The 17,929-nt window shown below is 38.6% G+C and overlaps 1 protein-coding gene across 3 annotated transcripts; it reads right to left on the reverse strand.

The window, feature by feature from the left end:
- Nucleotides 1-457: 457 nt before the first annotated feature.
- LOC114479774 (protein-lysine 6-oxidase-like) lies at nt 458-15,587 on the reverse strand. Of its 3 annotated transcripts, XM_028473625.1 has the most exons (8): nt 13,326-13,404; nt 13,142-13,240; nt 6,051-6,159; nt 5,597-5,734; nt 3,749-3,905; nt 1,256-1,351; nt 1,063-1,178; nt 458-725 (listed from the first exon to the last, which is right to left on the reverse strand). In XM_028473625.1, exons 3-8 carry the CDS (start codon nt 6,098-6,100, stop codon nt 719-721), a joined length of 564 nt encoding a protein of 187 aa, XP_028329426.1. In that variant the 5' UTR covers nt 6,101-6,159; nt 13,142-13,240; nt 13,326-13,404; the 3' UTR covers nt 458-718. The 3 variants fall into 3 exon arrangements, with proteins under 3 accessions (XP_028329426.1, XP_028329425.1, XP_028329427.1); XM_028473624.1 differs by lacking the exons at nt 13,142-13,240; nt 13,326-13,404 and adding an exon at nt 14,741-15,587; XM_028473626.1 differs by lacking the exon at nt 13,142-13,240 and having other exon boundaries at nt 13,326-13,405.
- Nucleotides 15,588-17,929: the final 2,342 nt, after the last annotated feature.

Here is a 17,929-nt window from a genome sequence, read left to right on the forward strand (position 1 = left end):
TCTATACGGAAACAGATTAGGGCCAGATTTGATGGAGACTGTTGTTGTCATATGGTGAATTGGGTCTCGTCCGCTTCCGTAGATCTGACTTAATTAGCAAACCTTCGACTTTAAAGTCAAATCTACAGAAGCGGACGAGGGCCAATTCACCATTATGACAACAGTTTTAGTACTTCAAAACAGATTTCTCTCTTTTAGCTGCACTTATGTCTTTTTTTAGTATATAAAATCATTAAAAACAAAGTTGTGGTGAAAAATTTATACTAAACCTGACATTGAAGAAAGGAAATTCCAAAAGTGATTTTTATTTCGACTGTTTTCAGAAGATTTACCAACAATCCTTACCAGGCCAGTTAACATAACAACACAAGGTAAAAAAAGAAGAAAAAGAACAAAGACAAAACTTACATTTCAAGCATTTAACCAGCAATAAAAGACCAAAAAAAAAGCACTGGAATAAAAACCGTTAAAGCAAACAAAGCATTAAACATCATCTGAGGTTAAATGGTGGCACATCTGGAGGAATCTCTGATAAAGTAACTTACATTAGAGGATTTATTAACAAAATGACATGTATTTGTAAAAAGTGCAGCATAGGTAACTTAATGTGAACTGTAGCTCTCACTCTGTAAAGCAAACGTTACAACCTGTCGGTCATCTTTCGGTGTCGCCGTCAAGTAATAGAAAAAAAGAAGGTCTGCGGTAGAAAAGGAAACTTTCAACTCCTGCAAATAAACATAAAGAGATACATGCATAAGGCCTAGAAACATGTACAAGGGTGTAGACATGATGTGGCCATTTGCAATTTATGTCTTGCTATTTTATTTCTTTGTATTGGACTTGATTTCACATAGCTGTCAAAATAGAAATACTCCATAATCCAACATAATGCTGAACTTTCAAATTTATACATAACTCAACAGAGTAAGAACAATATTGGAACACTAACCATATGAAAAATGTCTTTGTTTCTTTAAAGAAGTTCAAGGCCTACAGTGTGTTCCAGTGTCTGAAGGAAAATTGAATCACATGCCATGTTTCACAGAGACTGTCTGACATTACCTTGCTACTCGGCAGTTGCGTGTCTGAACATAAATTCCTGTGTATGTGATATCACATCTCACTATGTTGTTGGTAAAGTCCGACTCCAAGACAAAGAAATTGGGGTTGACCGTGACCTGAAAAAAATTATTCAGGTTTATTTCATAAGAATTAAAGATAACATGCACGTGTGGAAGAAAAAAAGTGGGTGTACCTTTAAGATGTAGTTTCCTGGAGGCACATCTGTGATGTCGATCCACTGACAGTCGATGTTGGCGGCATATACGTCGTGGCAACCTGGGCTCAGCCCCTGACAACCGGGAAAAACACTATCATTAGCTTTAGAAAGACAAAAGTCACAATGTCAGAGCAATGTGTTGATGATCGCAGTCATCAGCTTCCAGACTTGCAAAACAGCAAAAGTCTTAAAGGGGACATATCATGGTTTTAAATCCTTCCTTTTTACATATAAATCATACAGTTGTGGTCTATATAAAGCGGAACTGCAATGCTTGGGTCTGAATTCCTCATTATTATAGCTCCACAGGCCCCTTTTCTACCCCTTTTCTGATGTGCTTCTGAGAGCAACTCGTTTTGGTGCAGTCTCTTTAAATGCAAATGAGACACTTCATACCCCGCCCCCTCCTCAGGTGACACTCGGTTCAACTCCACCCTGCTCGGCCATTTTTGTAGTTTGATAGAAGAGATACGGCTATGTAGCGGCGCATAAACTTTTTATTCACACGTTATTTACGTAATGTCAACAAACGAAGACTTGTCCATCCAGCCTTACATGCTCGAGCCAGAGTCTGACCCGGCGGAGCGAGATGAAAATGAAGAAGATGAACCTGCAGAACCCTAACAAGTGAGCTAACACAAGCACCGAGCTAACGCTAGCACCAAGCTAACGTCACGAAATGCATTTTATTACAGTCTTTTCGGAAACAAAAACGGCAAAATGAAATGACTAATGAAAACTTTAGACTTCAATTAAATCACGTAGGCCATATCATCAAGGATCTAAAACGAACACACAGCGCTAACATATGAAGTCTGAAGACGGTGCAACTGCTAAGCAACTGCTAATGCTAACAAAACAATGACAGGGACGTCTTATCATCACACTTTTTAGCGTTATTTACAGCTTACCGAAGTGCTCTGTTCGTCGTCTCCAAAGATAGAAGGAATTGAACCCTCAATCAGACGAAGTCTTTCGGTAAATCCTTCTTTATACTGGCGGAGGTTGCTGAAGCAGTCATCCTTGAAGTGTTTCGAGCACACAAAAATGACCTTACCCACAGATGTGGGTACATTTCCATAAAAAATAAAACTCAACCAGGCACTTCGAAAAGGTTGGAGAGACGGTGTAATGAAGCGTATGGGTTACTACATCCAACAACCGAACATTTTGATTTCTCCTCTCGTAACTTCGGCATCCTTGAGCTTGGACGACAAAATCGCAGCGAGAAATAAAAATGGCGGATTGCTCAAAGTGTTGGGCCTGGCGTCGATGTCCTAATTTGGCAGTTCCGCTGCAAATACTGTGATGTAATAGTTCAAAAAACGTAATAGAGAATAGAAAAATCGAAACAGATTGAAAAATATGACCAAAACAGAATATAAAGATAGCACCTGAAGAGACTAATTAGATTTTTTATGTACTTCTAAGCACTCTAAATATACAACAAAATGCATTTAAGGGCTAAAAAAGTGGATTTAGCATGATATGTCCCCTTTAATTCACCAAAATAATCTCCAGGTTGTTGTACGATTGCTGCTTGCCACGTCTCAAAAGTGTCGGAAAATACACTTTTCAAAGCAAATAAGGTGCAGCTTTCAAATGAACCTTTTTTTACCATTTATATAGCATGTAAATACTTGTCTTTAAAGTTTCTGTATATTCTACATTTTTGTGTTTTTCGTGTTGGTAAATGTTGTGGGCCGAGAAAAAGGTAATTTTAATTCTTTACATGTCTTTTACGTAAAAACAGAATAATTGTTGTTACAACCTTATGTCAATGCTGAAGCTGTTGCAAAACAGATATGAACTCAACACAAGTTCATATTTGTGTTGTGTTATAGGATCAGGATGTGTATTCGCTTAAAGACGAAGGGCTGTCAGCAGCATGTTGTAGTGCATATATAACCATTTAACAGTATAAATGTACTGTATACTAGTTTTTAAATAAATACGTTTCAAACCAGGAGCTACAAAAACAGAACATACACAAACCAAGCTGATCAGCTGATATATTTGGTCAGTGTGGCTGTTTTTGTGTCTCTGTAAGAAGAATTCTGTAGTTATGCTCAGTTTTGAGACTGCCGTGAACACAAAAATAATTACTTCATCAATCTCATAATAAGAAGAATGAGAGCTGAATGTTTGCTTATGATTTGTTGCATGTTTGGATTATGTGAGGAATAGATCACATGATGATGTAGGGAGAACTGTATGCAGCACAGAACCAGTAAAAAAATAAAATAAATGAATGATTGTGGATTTGTGGGCTGTAAGTTTAATTCAATGGCAAAAAAGGTCATAATAATTCCCGATAATTACTTTCCAACTAATATACATTCAATATTTATTTTTCATAAGTAACCAGTTTACCTGACATTATGTCATTCTTTTTCTTTTTCTGTTCCTGAATAGTTATCTGTATTTCTCACTTTCTGTGTGATATTTCTTTTGCGTTGATTTCCTTACCTGTGTATGAGATGTGCAGGCGTAGCGGCGCCTGAATGCAGGCTCACAACCTGTGTCTTCCAGGCAAAAACTGGCCTTGTGCCCCTCGGCTACCTTCTGCCCCGTGACCACATCCAGGAGATCGTAGTTACTGAAGGCATCCATGCTGTGGTAGTGCCTGAGGGTTTAAACAGTGGAGAACAGGTGCCATTTGGTTTTATTCCATTGGTTCCATTGTTCACATGTTTTGTTTTAGTAACAATCAGATTTTATCTATGTATTAAAAATGAATAAAGATTTTGAAAATTCAATTGATTTCAGTGTCATCCCATGGTTTAAGACAGTATTTTTCAACTTTGGAGTTGCCTAGATTTTAAATGAGGTCACCAGAAATGTCTAGTAATTGATATATATATAAAAGAAACAATTATTGATTAGAAATACATTTTTTAATTTTATTAGTTATTTTTCAAATTAAAACAAAACATTCTTAAACAACTGTATTCTATACTTTCACTTTGTCAAATATAAATCTATGTAATAATAATAATGATAAAATGCAGTTAAAAAATTTTCTGAGTTGGCACAACTTGTCACTAATCCTGGCTACTCTGTATTTGGTCATTGACGTATAAGGATTTTCACTGAATGATATTTCAAAAAATGGGCATCATTGGGCAAGGTCTGCATGAATATTATGATATAAATGAAAATAGAAATACTTTTAAATCTTATACAGGACAAGAATATCACTAAAATAAAGCACGAAATTAATTTTAATAGACGTAGAGTAATTTTTAAAGATTTTTTCAAAACAGCAGTGATGGCCAAACAGTCGCACCAAATGATATTTTGACGTTTTGAATAACAGAATAAATTACAGAAGTAATTCAGTAAGTAACATTTAAAAAAGTAAATCTAAGCGAGCAACTTTTTAAGCATTTAAACCTTTTTTTAACTAAAAGAAATTGAGTTGGACAGCATATTTAGGTGTCATGTCATTGACCCAATACACTAGACATAGGCAACTGGCAGTCCGGGGGCAACATGTGGCCCTCACTCTAATTTTTTGAGGCCCCCAAAGCAAATCCTCAAGAAAGGTAATTTAAGAAGTTGAAAGGAATAAAAAGCCCAGCCTAATACACAAAATAACTCCAAAAACCCACAAATCGACAGCAAAATGCACAATGAACACAGAAACACAAAATATTCCAAAAATACACAAAATGACTCATAAAACACAAAATGACAACAACAAAGACAAAACAGCAACCACTTAAACAAACAAAATGACTACAAAAACACAGAGGAACATCAACACATTACAGATTAGCTTAAACACACACATACTGTCAAAAAAATTGCACAAACTGACAGGAAAATACAGTACACAACATCAAAAATTCAGAAAGTCACTCCAAAAATACACAAATAGATAACAAAAATGCAAAAAAATTACAGAAAAATACACACAAATACGAGAGCACAAAAAATAAGAAGAACCACAAATAATGAGGAAAAACTGACAAAACCACAAAGATAAAAAAGAGACAAAACCCTTTCCCCCTGTATTAATGCTCAGATTGGTCATTTTTCTAAATACTGACATGATGTTGATAATGTGGCCCTCAGGTTAGAAACAATCACAGTTTTGTGCCCCCCCCCCCGTGATAGAGTTGCTCATCCCTGCAATACAGTATAGCAAACATGATCAAAAAATAGCTCTAAAAAATGTCTATGGGGTTGCCAGAAAGTCTTGCTATCAAAATGGGGTCACAATCCAAAAAAGGTTGGTTTAAAGGCTGTCTCTCATTCAACAAAGGGTTAATTCATATCAGATCTGGCATGTGCCTCCAACATTTCACTTACTGGTGACAGCTGTGCCACTCCCACTGGTGTCTGGGCTTCACAGGTAGGAAGTCAGCGGTGCCTTGGTTCTTCACTTTCTGAGGAAATCGCAGAAGGACCCTGAAGTCAATGTCTCGTATGGCAGGAGTGTAAGCTGACCTTTTGGTGGATGAAGGAGATTACAATCAAATGTGAGCAGTAATGGAAAAATGCTGCTGGCTAATCTCATCCTGGCTCATCGTTTTCTTTTATGACATCAACAAAGTGCAAAAACTTTTGTTCCACTGCTTTTATGAGAACTTTTCAAAGATATTTGCTTCTTGCTCTGCTGTTGGAGACATCCATCTCCATAACAATATTAGGTTTCATAACTTCATAAATTCAACAGTTTATCCTAAAAGTCATCAACAGTGTATGTATTGGAATGTATTTCCACATGATATCATGAGACTCTCTTGTGCCATATGCAGAATACCTGGACAGACAATTTTCCTCTGCCGCACAGCGCAGTGAGTACATCTGCATGCGCTGGATGTAAGCACCTGCTTGGATGGCATAAGGGTCTGGCACCAGATCTGGCAGGCCTGTAGGAGAGACGTGAAGCAGGATATTAATAGAGACAATTCAGGTTTATATAGACAGTTTTTCCAGTAGTCCAGTAAATGTAACACCTTCCAGAATGACGTGGGTCTTCTTGTGAATGCTGGCATTAGTGATAATCTAAGATTCAAAAACCAAATAATTACAATGTTTGTCAAAAAAACTGAATTACATAGCTCGCAAACATGTATTTTATCACTTTACTGTTGCATAATGACCAAGTGAACCTTTACTTTGAAACTGTGGTATGGGGGTTAAAACTAGTGTACCAAAGGGTCAAATTTGGCCCTCAAAGTTACTTTTTACCATACGTGAAGTTTGGGGGGAAGGGTTTTTTTTTTTTGCAGAGGTAGCAATATTAAATAGCTTTCCCGCTGCTTTGATTCTAACATATTACTGTTAGGTTCATGTCACATATGTTAGCTCTACCTCAGGTTTGTAGTATAAGTTTTCAGTGAAATGGTCCCAAACTTTTGCGACTTTAGGTTGTTTTTTTTCTCTGTTGCGCAACTCTTCTTCACAATTTAAATGGTGAAGCAACGCTGCACCTAGCAGTTCACATGTGGTACTGCTTGACCTGATTTTATCATGAATTTACAACATTAAATGAAGCACTGATGCACATTTTTGTAGTTAACATTATCAATTATTAGGGATGTAACGATTCACTCAACTCCCGACACGATTCGATTCACGATACGATTCTCTCACGATTTATTTTACAAAATGAGACTGTAGACAAATGATGACTGAAAAATATTCCTTTATTTTTTTGGGAAAAAAAACTAGAAAATACTGTACTATTTTCCTTTTATTTTTCATTGTCAAAAGAATCCATTGATAAACTATTCAAAACAATAGAATTTAACTCAAAATCTTGAATGAAATAAATAAAGGAATAATACAAATGAAGAAGAAGCCTATTAATTTAAATTCTGGTTCTATAGTAAACAATGCAAAACTGCATAATAGTTCTTTTTCTTTTTAAATGTGCAACTGAAAATGTATTTTGTGCCTTAACAATTCAACTTTAAAAAAAAAAACCAGTCATTGCACTGTTTTTACCTCAGATATTAGTTTGGACCAGCAGAGGGAGCTGGTAACCCAGTGGTCGGTTGGCATGCAGCTAAGTGCAGTGATGAAGAGATGCTATGCGCTAGCAGACAGAGCTAATAGAAAAACGTGACTTTTACAGATATTCACGTAATATTACAGATATTCTTTCGGTGCTAAAGGGGTAAGGAATCATTCATGAACATGTTTAAGAGTAGAAGACAGCCAAAAAGAGAGTTGTAGCAGATTCCGGTCGCTGCTTACACTTCTGGACAAGAGAAAAGATAAATATATAGCTCTGCTGTTTAAAAAAGTACTGCGATTCAATTTACAGAGCATTGATGTGAACCCTGATACCTATGAATTGATTTTTAACTGCCTTACGATTAATCGTTACATCCCTATCAATTATGTTACTAATATTTTTTGCATTGTTGTATATGTTCCACACACACATCTCGAGACGGTCTATATATTTAATTCTATTTTTTATTTATTTTTGCCTTTTCGACACAAATACCAAACTCCACCTATGTTTTTTAATGCTTAAAAAAACAGAAAAGAAACTACAAAAGTACGATTAGCAATGCAAAAACATGTGACTAAATGTTACGTAACTTGATAAATCAACTGAGGTCCTTGAGATAATATTGGACATAAACAGAAAAATACCAGGAACCAGAAACAGTTGTCACGTCAGTCTTCAAATATTGAATCACACTGGAAGAAATAGTGCTAATGCTGCACCATGCGATTCTGGCTCTGATTATCACACATTTATCTCAGCTCTCTGCCAACAATAACTGACCTGCTCCACCATTTGCAACAGGTTTTAAAATGGTCCTAACAGTCAGTGACCAACATGCATGTATTTCATCTCATTCACATGAACTACATTATTGTAATCACTCCTTTGTCCATATTCCTACGCCTTCTCCACAACTGGCTAATTTTGAGCGTCCCTGAATTGGGGAATTAACGTGCATTCAAAAAAATTACGAGTAGTGACTTAAAGATCATCTGAAGTGGAGACTGAGACATTAATTTTCTCATCTTCATGGAGTGTTAATGCGTCCTTTTAAAATCATTTAATTCAGTGTGAAGTAGCACTCAACCAAGGAACATGCTGCCCACTGCAAGTCAGATTACAAACTAGCAAAGCCTTATGTATTTTACACATTGGTTCATGTTTCATTTTGTCGACCCCGTTGTATCTTTCCAGTTGTAAACACATGGTACTAATGCAAAGGAGACAAAGAAGAATCTTAAACAGATGTTATTAAACCAACTTAACCGTCTTCTCTCAATGCGTCAATAACTACCTCTATTTTTTCTAAATTTGTCATTGGGTTTATATAACGTGCGCTCACTGTGTAACAAAGTGGACGAACTCCAGCTGCTGTTAGGTAGAAACAGAGACTTCTCCTCATCTTCTGTTCTGTGCTTCACGGAAACGTGGCTGTGTGGAGCGGTACCGGACTCTGCGCTGCAGCTGGCCGGCTTCCAACTTCACAGAGCGGACCGAGACGCGGAGCTCACCGGGAAGAAGAAAGGTGGAGGAATCTGCTTTTATGTGAACAGTAACTGGTGTAACGACGTGACAGTGATCCTCCAGCACTGCTCTCCTCACCTGGAATCCTTTATTATCAATAGCAAACCCTTCTATTCTCCCCGTGAGTTCGCTTCATTCATCCTGGTTGGCGTGTACATCCCACCATCAGCTGATGTGCGCGAGGCACAGCGCACACTCGCCGACCAGATCCTGTGCATGGAGCGGACCTACCCGGACTCTTTTATCATTGTGCTTGGTGACTTTAATAAAGGGGACCTCTCACACCAGCTCCCCAAATATAGACAATTAATTAAATGTCCGACCAGAGAGGAGAAGACACTGGATCACTGTTACACCACACTAAGCAGTGCTTATCACGCCGTTTCCTGTGCTGCACTGGGCCAATCGGACCATTTGATGGTCCATCTGATTCCTTCATACAGACAGAGGCTGAAGCTCTGTAAACCTGTGGTGAAGGAATCTAAACAATGGACCAGTGAAGCAGTGGAGAAACTCCAGGAGTGTTTGGACTGGACTGACTGGGATGTTTTCAGGTCTGCGAACAGTTCTCTGGATGAGTTTACAGACGCTGTGACGTCCTACATCAGCTTCTGTGAGGACAGCTGCATTCCATCAAAGACCAGGGTGAGTTATAACAATGACAAACCCTGGTTCACAGCTAAGCTCAGAGGGCTGAGGGCAGACAAAGAGGTCGCTTTCAGGAGTGGAGACAGAGCCAGGTACAGAGAGTCGAAGTACACGTTTGAAAAGGAGGTGAGAAAAGCCAAACGTTTGTACTCAGAGAAGCTACAATATCAGTTCTCTGCAAATGACTCAGCTTCTGTCTGGAGAGGGCTCAGGCAAATTACAAACTACAAGCCCAGAGCCCCTGCTGCTGCTAATGACCTCTGCCTGGCCAACAGTCTGAATAGCTTCTATTGTAGATTTGACAGACAATGGGACAGACCTGACTCCAACCCCCCTCACACCTCTGACCAGCCTCACTCCAACACCTTCACCCCCCACATCAAAGCTACAGTTTCACCCCAGCTGCCTACAGAGGCTCTCTCCCCTATCTTCCCCCCCTCCTCCCCCCCTCCTACAGAGACACCTTTCTCCATCAAAGAGAGAGATGTGAATAGACTTTTCAGGAGACAAAACCCCCGTAAGGCTTGTGGACCGGACTCTGTCTCTCCCTCTACCTTGAAGCACTGTGCTGATCAGCTGTCTCCAGTGTTCACAGACATTTTTAACACCTCACTGGAGACATGCACCGTACCAGCCTGTTTTAAGGCCTCCACCATCGTTCCTGTCCCTAAAAAGCTGAGGATCACAGGACTTAATGACTACAGACCCATCGCTCTGACATCTGTGGTCATGAAGTCCTTTGAACGCCTCATGCTCTCCCACATCAAGGACATCACCGACCCCCACCTGGACCCCCTGCAGTTTGCCTATAGATCCAACAGGTCAGTAGACGATGCTGTAAACCTGGCTCTCCACTTCATCCTCCAGCACCTGGACTCCCCAGGCTCCTACGCCAGGATCCTGTTTGTGGACTTCAGCTCTGCTTTTAATACAATAATCCCAGCTCTCCTTCAGGACAAGCTTTCCCAGCTGAACGTGCCAGACTCCACCTGCAGGTGGATCACAGACTTCCTGTCTGACAGGAAGCAGCACGTGAAGCTGGGAAAAACCATCTCTGCTCCCCGGACCATCAGCACTGGATCTCCTCAGGGCTGTGTTCTTTCTCCTCTGCTCTTCTCCCTGTACACCAACAGCTGCACCTCCTCTCACCAGTCGGTCAAACTCCTGAAGTTTGCAGACGACACGACCATCATCGGTCTCATCGCTGATGGAGACGAGTCCGACTACAGGTGGGAGACAGACCGGCTGGTGTCCTGGTGCAGCCAGAACAACCTGGAGCTCAATGCTTTAAATTCAGTGGAGATGATAGCAGACTTCAGGAAGAACCCAGCCCCCCTCACCCCCCTCACCCTGGGAGACTCTACAGTGAGCTCTGTAGAGTACTTCTGCTTCCTGGGGACCATCATCACTCAGGACCTGAAGTGGGAGCTGAACATCAGCTCCCTTATCAAAAAAGCTCAGCAGAGGATGTACTTTCTGCGGCAGCTGAAGAAGTTCAGTCTGCCAACAAAGATGATGGTGAACTTCTACAGCTCCATCATCCAGTCCATCCTCTGCTCCTCCATCACCATCTGGTACGCTGCAGCTACGGCCAAGGACAAGGCCAGACTGCAGCGTATCATCCACTCTGCAGAGAAGGTCATCGGCTGCAATCTGCCCTCCCTCCAGGACCTGTACGCCTCCAGGATTTTGAGGCGTGCAGGAAAGATTGTGGCCGACCCCTCCCACCCCGGTCATAAACTGTTTCAATCTCTCCCTTCTGGTAGGAGGTTTCGGTCCATCAGGACCAGAACCTCCAGACACAAAAACAGCTTCTTTCCCTCTGCCACCATCCACATGAACACACCCCAAGTCACCCACTGAACTGTCCTCAAAACTGTACATGGCAAATAAAACATTTCTGATTCTGATTCTGATATAGACAGAAACAATAATGCGGTATTGAGTGTTCAAAGTCCAGTTCAAAAAGTATCCTTTTTCAGGTCTGATGAAAGCAAAACAGTTTTATTAACTGCACTATGTTATGTTTAGATTGCTTTTCATAAGGTTTTTGTTTTATCGAGAAAACATGCTTTGTTTTTCGTTATTTTGAAGTATTTTTTTATTTACTAGTACAGTGCCCGTCAGAAGTATGCACTTATGTGGGAGCATAAGTAGAGTTGTCAATTATGGCCAAATGAGTATGTGTTTAAAGGTTGGATGTAAGAGAGGTGTACATACTCTGTAGTGTTATCAAGGGGTATATTTGCCGGTGCAAAATGTAGGTGCAATTTTCCTGGTTTAATTCCATGGGACATGTGCATGATGAATGTGTTTGTTGCTTTTTTTTCTTTTTACTCAGTTTCATATTTTTTGTTTGGTGTATTTTTCTGTAATGTATGTTTTTTGGAGTCATTATGTGTATTTGTGTATCTTTCTGTTGTGTTTTTGTGCATTTTTTTTTGGTATAATTATTAGGGATGTAACGATTCACTCAACTCCCGATACGATTCGATTCACGATACTGGGTTCACGATACGATTCTCTCACGATTTATTTTACAAAATGGGACTGTAGACAAATTTTTTTTTTGGGAAAAAAACTAGAAAATACTGTATTATTTTCCTTTTATATTTCATTGTCAAAAGAATCCCTTGATAAACTATTCAAAACAATGCAATTTAACTAAAAATAAATCTTAAATGAAATAAATAAAGGAATAATAGAAATGAAAATGAAGCCTATTAATTTAAATTCTGGTTCTATAATAGACAATGCAAAACTGCATAATAGTTCTTTTTCTTTTTAAAAGTGCAACTGAAAATGTATTTTGTGCGTTAACAATTGGACAAACAAAAACCCGTGATTACACTGATTTACGTCATATTTGTTTGGACCAGCAGAGGGCGCTGGTAACACAGTGGTCGGTTGGCATGCAGAAATTCTTGCAGTGAAGAAGAGAAGCTATGCTAGCAGACAGAGCTAATAGAAAAACGTGACTTTTACAGATATTCAAATAATATTACAGATATTCTTTCGGTGCTAAAGGGGCAATGAATCATTTATTAACATATTTAAGAGTAGAAGGCGGCCAGAAAGAAAGTATTAGCAGACTCCGCCCGCCGCCTACACTTGTGGATAAAAAAAGTACTGCGATTCAATTTTCAGAAAATCAATATCAACCGTGATACCTATGAATCGATTTTTAACTGCCTTACGATTAATCGTTACATCCCTAATAATTATTGTTTTCGGTGCCATTGTAGTGTGATTCTGGAGTCATTTTGTGTAAATATTTAGTTTTGTGTATTATGAGCCATTTTCATATTTTTGTTGTATTTTTCTGTAATGTATGTTTTTTGGAAGTCATCATTAGGTGTATTTTTTTTTCTTTCGGTTGTCTTTTTGTGTATTTTTTGTATAATTATTTTTGGTTGCCATTGAAGTGTGGTTCTGGAGTAATTTTGTGTCCTTTTTGTATAAATATTATTTTGTTTTGTTTTATTTTACTCATTTAGTATATTATTATTATAAATAAATACCGTGAGTGTGTTCCCGTGAAATGTTAGAGACACTGATAACCAAACTCCATAGACATTGTAGCGCCAATCAGAAAAACAACAAAACTGCGCAAAACAAAATGTAAAGCTCCAAACTACATGAGTGAGTAAGTAAATCAAAGTATTATCTACAATTCGGCTGTCGTTTTTTCAAAAACAAAAATCATTGTTTACCTTCGAACCGAGTGGTCAGAGCTTAGCTTCCATGCGTGGCACCACAGAGAATCTGCAGTTTTCCAGATGGAGTGTTGAACGGGTTGAGCTCAATACCGACTCCAGTGAAACAGCGTGTTAGTGAGCAACTACACGGACAGTTATAAGGTTTAAACAGTGGAAAACGTGTCTGCAAAAGACTCACCAGTGGCTGACAGCTTCAAATAACTTATGCAGAGAGCTCCCGTTTTTGAGACACGACAACAGCTAGGCAGGCACAGAGATGGAGACGGAAAAGGAAGTGCACTTTTTTTTTTTTTTTTTTTTTTTTTTTTTTAGACGAAGAAGAATCTTAAAGGAAGTTTGGGATCACGCGAATAATTTTAAATAACCATTAAATATTAACTTAAATAACTTTTTTTATCAGTACAAAAACGTTTTTAATGTTGACTTTTTTTTTAACCCAAATAACTGCGACACTGTGACGTCATGAGCCCGAAACCGTAACTAGCGTGCTCATAATTGTGAGGGCCGTAATCTTAAAATTAACGTTTTGAACGTTTTGCTACACCAAATTACTCCAAAATAACAGGTGCACACACTCGGGGTATTTGGAACTCGTTGACTAAGTTTCAGGTTGAACTCGTACCGCGTCGGGGAGTTATTCGCTCCACACACGCACACACACATCTATTTTGATTTTATAGATCAAGAGCTTTAATTCAAAACCGAATTTGAAAATTGTTAACATTGTCACTATATCAGGGGTTCTCAACTGGTCTAACCCTGGTACCCACATTTTGCCATGGTCATTAAAGCTGCAGTCTGTACGTTTTTTTTTTTTTTGGTCAAAAATCCATAATCATCTTATTACATTGTATTGTATACTGTAAACTTTGCCCCTTCTCCTGGCCCTGTAAATGAGCTTTAGAAATACAGGAGCACGACACTGAACTTCAGCCAATTCAGCCAATCAGAAATCTTTATACCAACAGGGTGATCCCATGAGCTGTTTTACTGTTAACTATTGGCTGCTCGTCACAAGTCAATGCATTCACAATTTGAGAATAGGGACAGTCCCATGGCTTCCAGCAGAAGTCTCTCATGCGGCTTTAAATCGGACAAACTTTTTTTTTTTTTTTTTTTTTTTTTTTTTTTACAATTTAACCAACCAAATTTTATTTTTTCAAAAATATCTGTTGAAAACACATATACAGTATAATCTTTTTTAAAACACAAATCTATATGTTTTCATGTGCAACATGCATTTCACAGCATGCCTGTCAAAAAGAAAAGTTTCTTTCAAAATAAAAAAACAAGTCCAACATGAGAAACATTAAGTATTTATTTATTTATTTTTAAACCGGCTGTCCACAACCCACCCAGTACGGTCCGCAACCAACTTTTGCGTCCAGACCCACCAGTTGAGAATCGCTGCACTATATCAAATCGTGAAGAAAATTCTGCTGCAAGACACTTTGGTCCAAAACCCGAATCTATTTGGAGACCGGCGTAAATATTGAGAATGAATTAATCATCACTAATAAGCTCAAGAGTGCATATAATTTAAAATACGTGTGGAATCAATAATCAGGAGATATAGGACACGTGCGTTCTTACCGTTTTGGAAATACATGGTTCCGTAGCCTGTGCTGGGCGGCCTCCGCGCACGGACCACAGACCTCCCTCTGCTGGGATAACCGCTGTAAAATAGTGAATTTGGGTGGTTTTGAAATGGATTTCGTGGTTCGTCGTTAACCATGCCCTCTCCTGTAGCCCTGGCTTCACTAAACACATCTTCACTGGGCGCAGGAAATGTTTCAAGAGTAGAAGGGTTTGCTGAGAAGGAGTGATCAGTCATTGTCAAACGTCTGGAGTCAGGAATCGTCTCAGGCACCGTGCGTAATTGTTGGTTTTGCGCACCGGGAAGTGTTTCTTCCTGTGGTGTGAGCAATGCAGGATTATCCAACCTGATAGCATCTCCTCTCCCGATAGAGGGATGTGATAATCTCTCCGCTAAAGAGCTGTTGGTCGTGTGATCATCATTTAACTGGTGCGCAACCGGAGAGCCGAGTGGTCCACGAGTACGCACGGACTGCTGCTGTCTGGTCCCCATCATGTGATTAGTCACCGGTGCATACTGTCTCGGGTCAGATCCAGGAACAGTTCTGTGATCACTTCTCCTGGGATGTCTGAAGTCTGATGGACCGGTTCCGATCAGCGCCCTCCTGTGCGCAGGCGTCTGACTAGTTCTGACATCTCTTCTGTTGGATACATAAAATCTTTCAGATGTTCTGGACCGAGCCGGACTGTGGTACTCTGACCCAGTGCTCATTAGACTATAAACCTGTCCATTGTTCTGCCACTGGATTCGGTGCCGCCAGGGGCCAACTGTGCGCTGCTGCCCAAAGATGAAGGGAAGCGATCCTTGAAAAAAGTATAGAATTAAAAGCGACAGTTTAGCCATGGCAAGGAAACTTAATAATTAACACAAAAACCAAGCCAAGGATACACAGGTACCAGTTTGCGCACAGGTTTGCGGTGAAAAGGTGTTAAAAAAAATATTTAAAAAAAAAAAAAAAAAAATCAGCAGTGCGCTGCGTCTCTGTTCCCCAGAAACATGCCAGATGTGAACACAGAACAGAACTGGCCGATGGAGAGCAGAGAAGAGAAAAAAGCTGGAGTTCGAGCTCTTCTACCAAATTCAGCCCAATTTACAACTGAGTCCAACTCCAAGCTGACAGTTTAACACATTCTGTGCCGTGGTTAAGTTTGGTGCACACGACACACAAAAAGCGTTTGCTGAGTAAATTTTACGCACTGGTGTAAACTTCAGGCACCCAAACCATTCACCCAATTTCCCCAAGATACAGCACTAAAGGGGAATAAAGAGCATTTTTGGTGTCTTTGTGCACGTTTATTGATTTAAACAACCTCTACATCATCTTATATAACACAAGAAACAATAATGCTTTTGTCATTTCAATAAAAGATCATCAATAATGTAAATTAGAAAAGCTCTGTTGCTCCATACACTCCAAGGGACAAGTTTAATACATAAATAAATTATTGAGGGATAGTTTTGTGAATAATTTTTAAGTTAATTCATGGATACGTAGCCTTATATAGTTTCCAATGACTGCTGTACGGCCATGTCATAGAAGTTTGACTGTTTCCTGTGATGTGGCTCAGAAAAAGAAGGAAAATCAAAGGAAATACAATTTTGACTATTTAATTGCTTGAATTACAAGACAAATACGGTAAAAGCAGTAAGCCTATCACTAAAAATGTTTTTATCAATTTACGTTTAAGGATTATGTAACTAATATCCCTTGTTTGGAAAAACCTTGTTAATATAGTAAAAAAAAAAGTATAATAATTTAATTAGTGTGTAAATGTTTGATAATCATTTCTCACCAGACGGTGGCGTCCTACATCTGCTTTTCACCAACATGCAACGAAAGTGTGTGTTCCCCCAAACATTAGGGGAACACACACTAATGTCTATGATGCAATATGATAGATGTAACAATGATACTATGTGTAAAAATGTAGTATAAAAGTTGTAGCTAGCACATTTTCATTATTTATCTCACTTTTCTCATATTTAGCACATTTTCCTACATTTAACACAACATTTAACCACATATATAAAGGTTAAAAAAAAAAAGCATTAAATCTAAATATTTAAATCTAAATCTAAATGGTATATGTTATATCTAAATATTTAATCTAAATCTAAATGTTATATATCATATCTAAATGCTAAATCTTATATCTAAATGTTAAATCTAAATCTAAATATTAAATCTAAATGTTATATATCATATCTAAATGCTTCATCTTATATATAAATGTTAAATCTAAATGTTAAATCTAAATATGAAATCTAAATATGAAATCTAAATCTAAATGTTAAATCTAAATGTTTATATCTATATCTAAATGTTCAATCTAAATCTAAATGTTAAATTTAAATCTAAATGTTGAACCTAAATGTTTCGCACATATTCTAATTGCCTCGCCCCTTGTGACCTCAACCAATACACAAGCAGAAACACACACAGCCGCTCCCACACGCCTCTTCACCGATGCCTGCCTGGGTGATATGTATGGACTCTAACCTTGGGATTTTTTTTCTTTTACTGTGAGGTCAAAGTGCAAACCACTGTCATGCAGTTTCATTGGCCACTAGTGCTCCAAACTGGCAGGGACAGAGTCTTCTCCATTACTGCACCCCCCCTTCAGGAACTCACTCCCAAACTCTATCAGACATTGTACTGACCTCCCAACATTCAAATCCCAGCTCAAAACACACCTTTTAAATTAGTTTTTAATGTCTGATTATACCTGTGTTATTTTTAATGATTTTTTTTTTTTTTACACTTTTCTTGTAATCATGCCACTTATTTTATGTCTCTGATGTCTCACCTTTGTAAAGTGTCTTTGAGCACCTGTGAAAGCGCTCTCTAAATAACGTTTTTTTTTTTTTTAGTAAGAGCAGATAAGTCAATTATTAGTTTTTAGAAAATGAGTTTTTTCTCCATTATTTAGTTTTGGTTATATGAGTCAAATAAATGTTGAGTAGTTTTTTTTAGTGGTGATGTCATCTCCTTAATTAAACTTGTTTTCTAAAAATGTATAAAAACTGAGTTCTCGGCCTTTGGAAATTAACCCCATTTGCTTTACCTCTGGGTAATAAGTCACACACACCCCATGTTGCATTTCCTAATAAGTAAAGCCCTAGTCTTGCCTCTGCCAAATAGGGCATCAGGAAGGTGTTTCTATTCTTAGTCGGTGAACACTCCC

Source organism: Gouania willdenowi, chromosome 17 (assembly GCF_900634775.1).
Source record: "Gouania willdenowi chromosome 17, fGouWil2.1, whole genome shotgun sequence".
In the NCBI taxonomy this organism is placed as follows: Eukaryota; Metazoa; Chordata; class Actinopteri; order Blenniiformes; family Gobiesocidae; genus Gouania; species Gouania willdenowi.

Excerpts from the sequence above, each read along its gene's own strand:
- LOC114479774 (XM_028473624.1), bottom strand. The coding sequence starts at position 15,587 with ATGGCTAAACTGTCGCTTTTAATTCTATACTTTTTTCAAGGATCGCTT. Across the intron at positions 5,735-6,050 it reads GAGGAAAATTGTCTGTCCAG|GTCAGCTTACACTCCTGCCA; the intron begins GTATTCTGCATA and ends ATCCACCAAAAG. Across the intron at positions 1,179-1,255 it reads CAGGAAACTACATCTTAAAG|GTCACGGTCAACCCCAATTT; the intron begins GTACACCCACTT and ends AATTTTTTTCAG.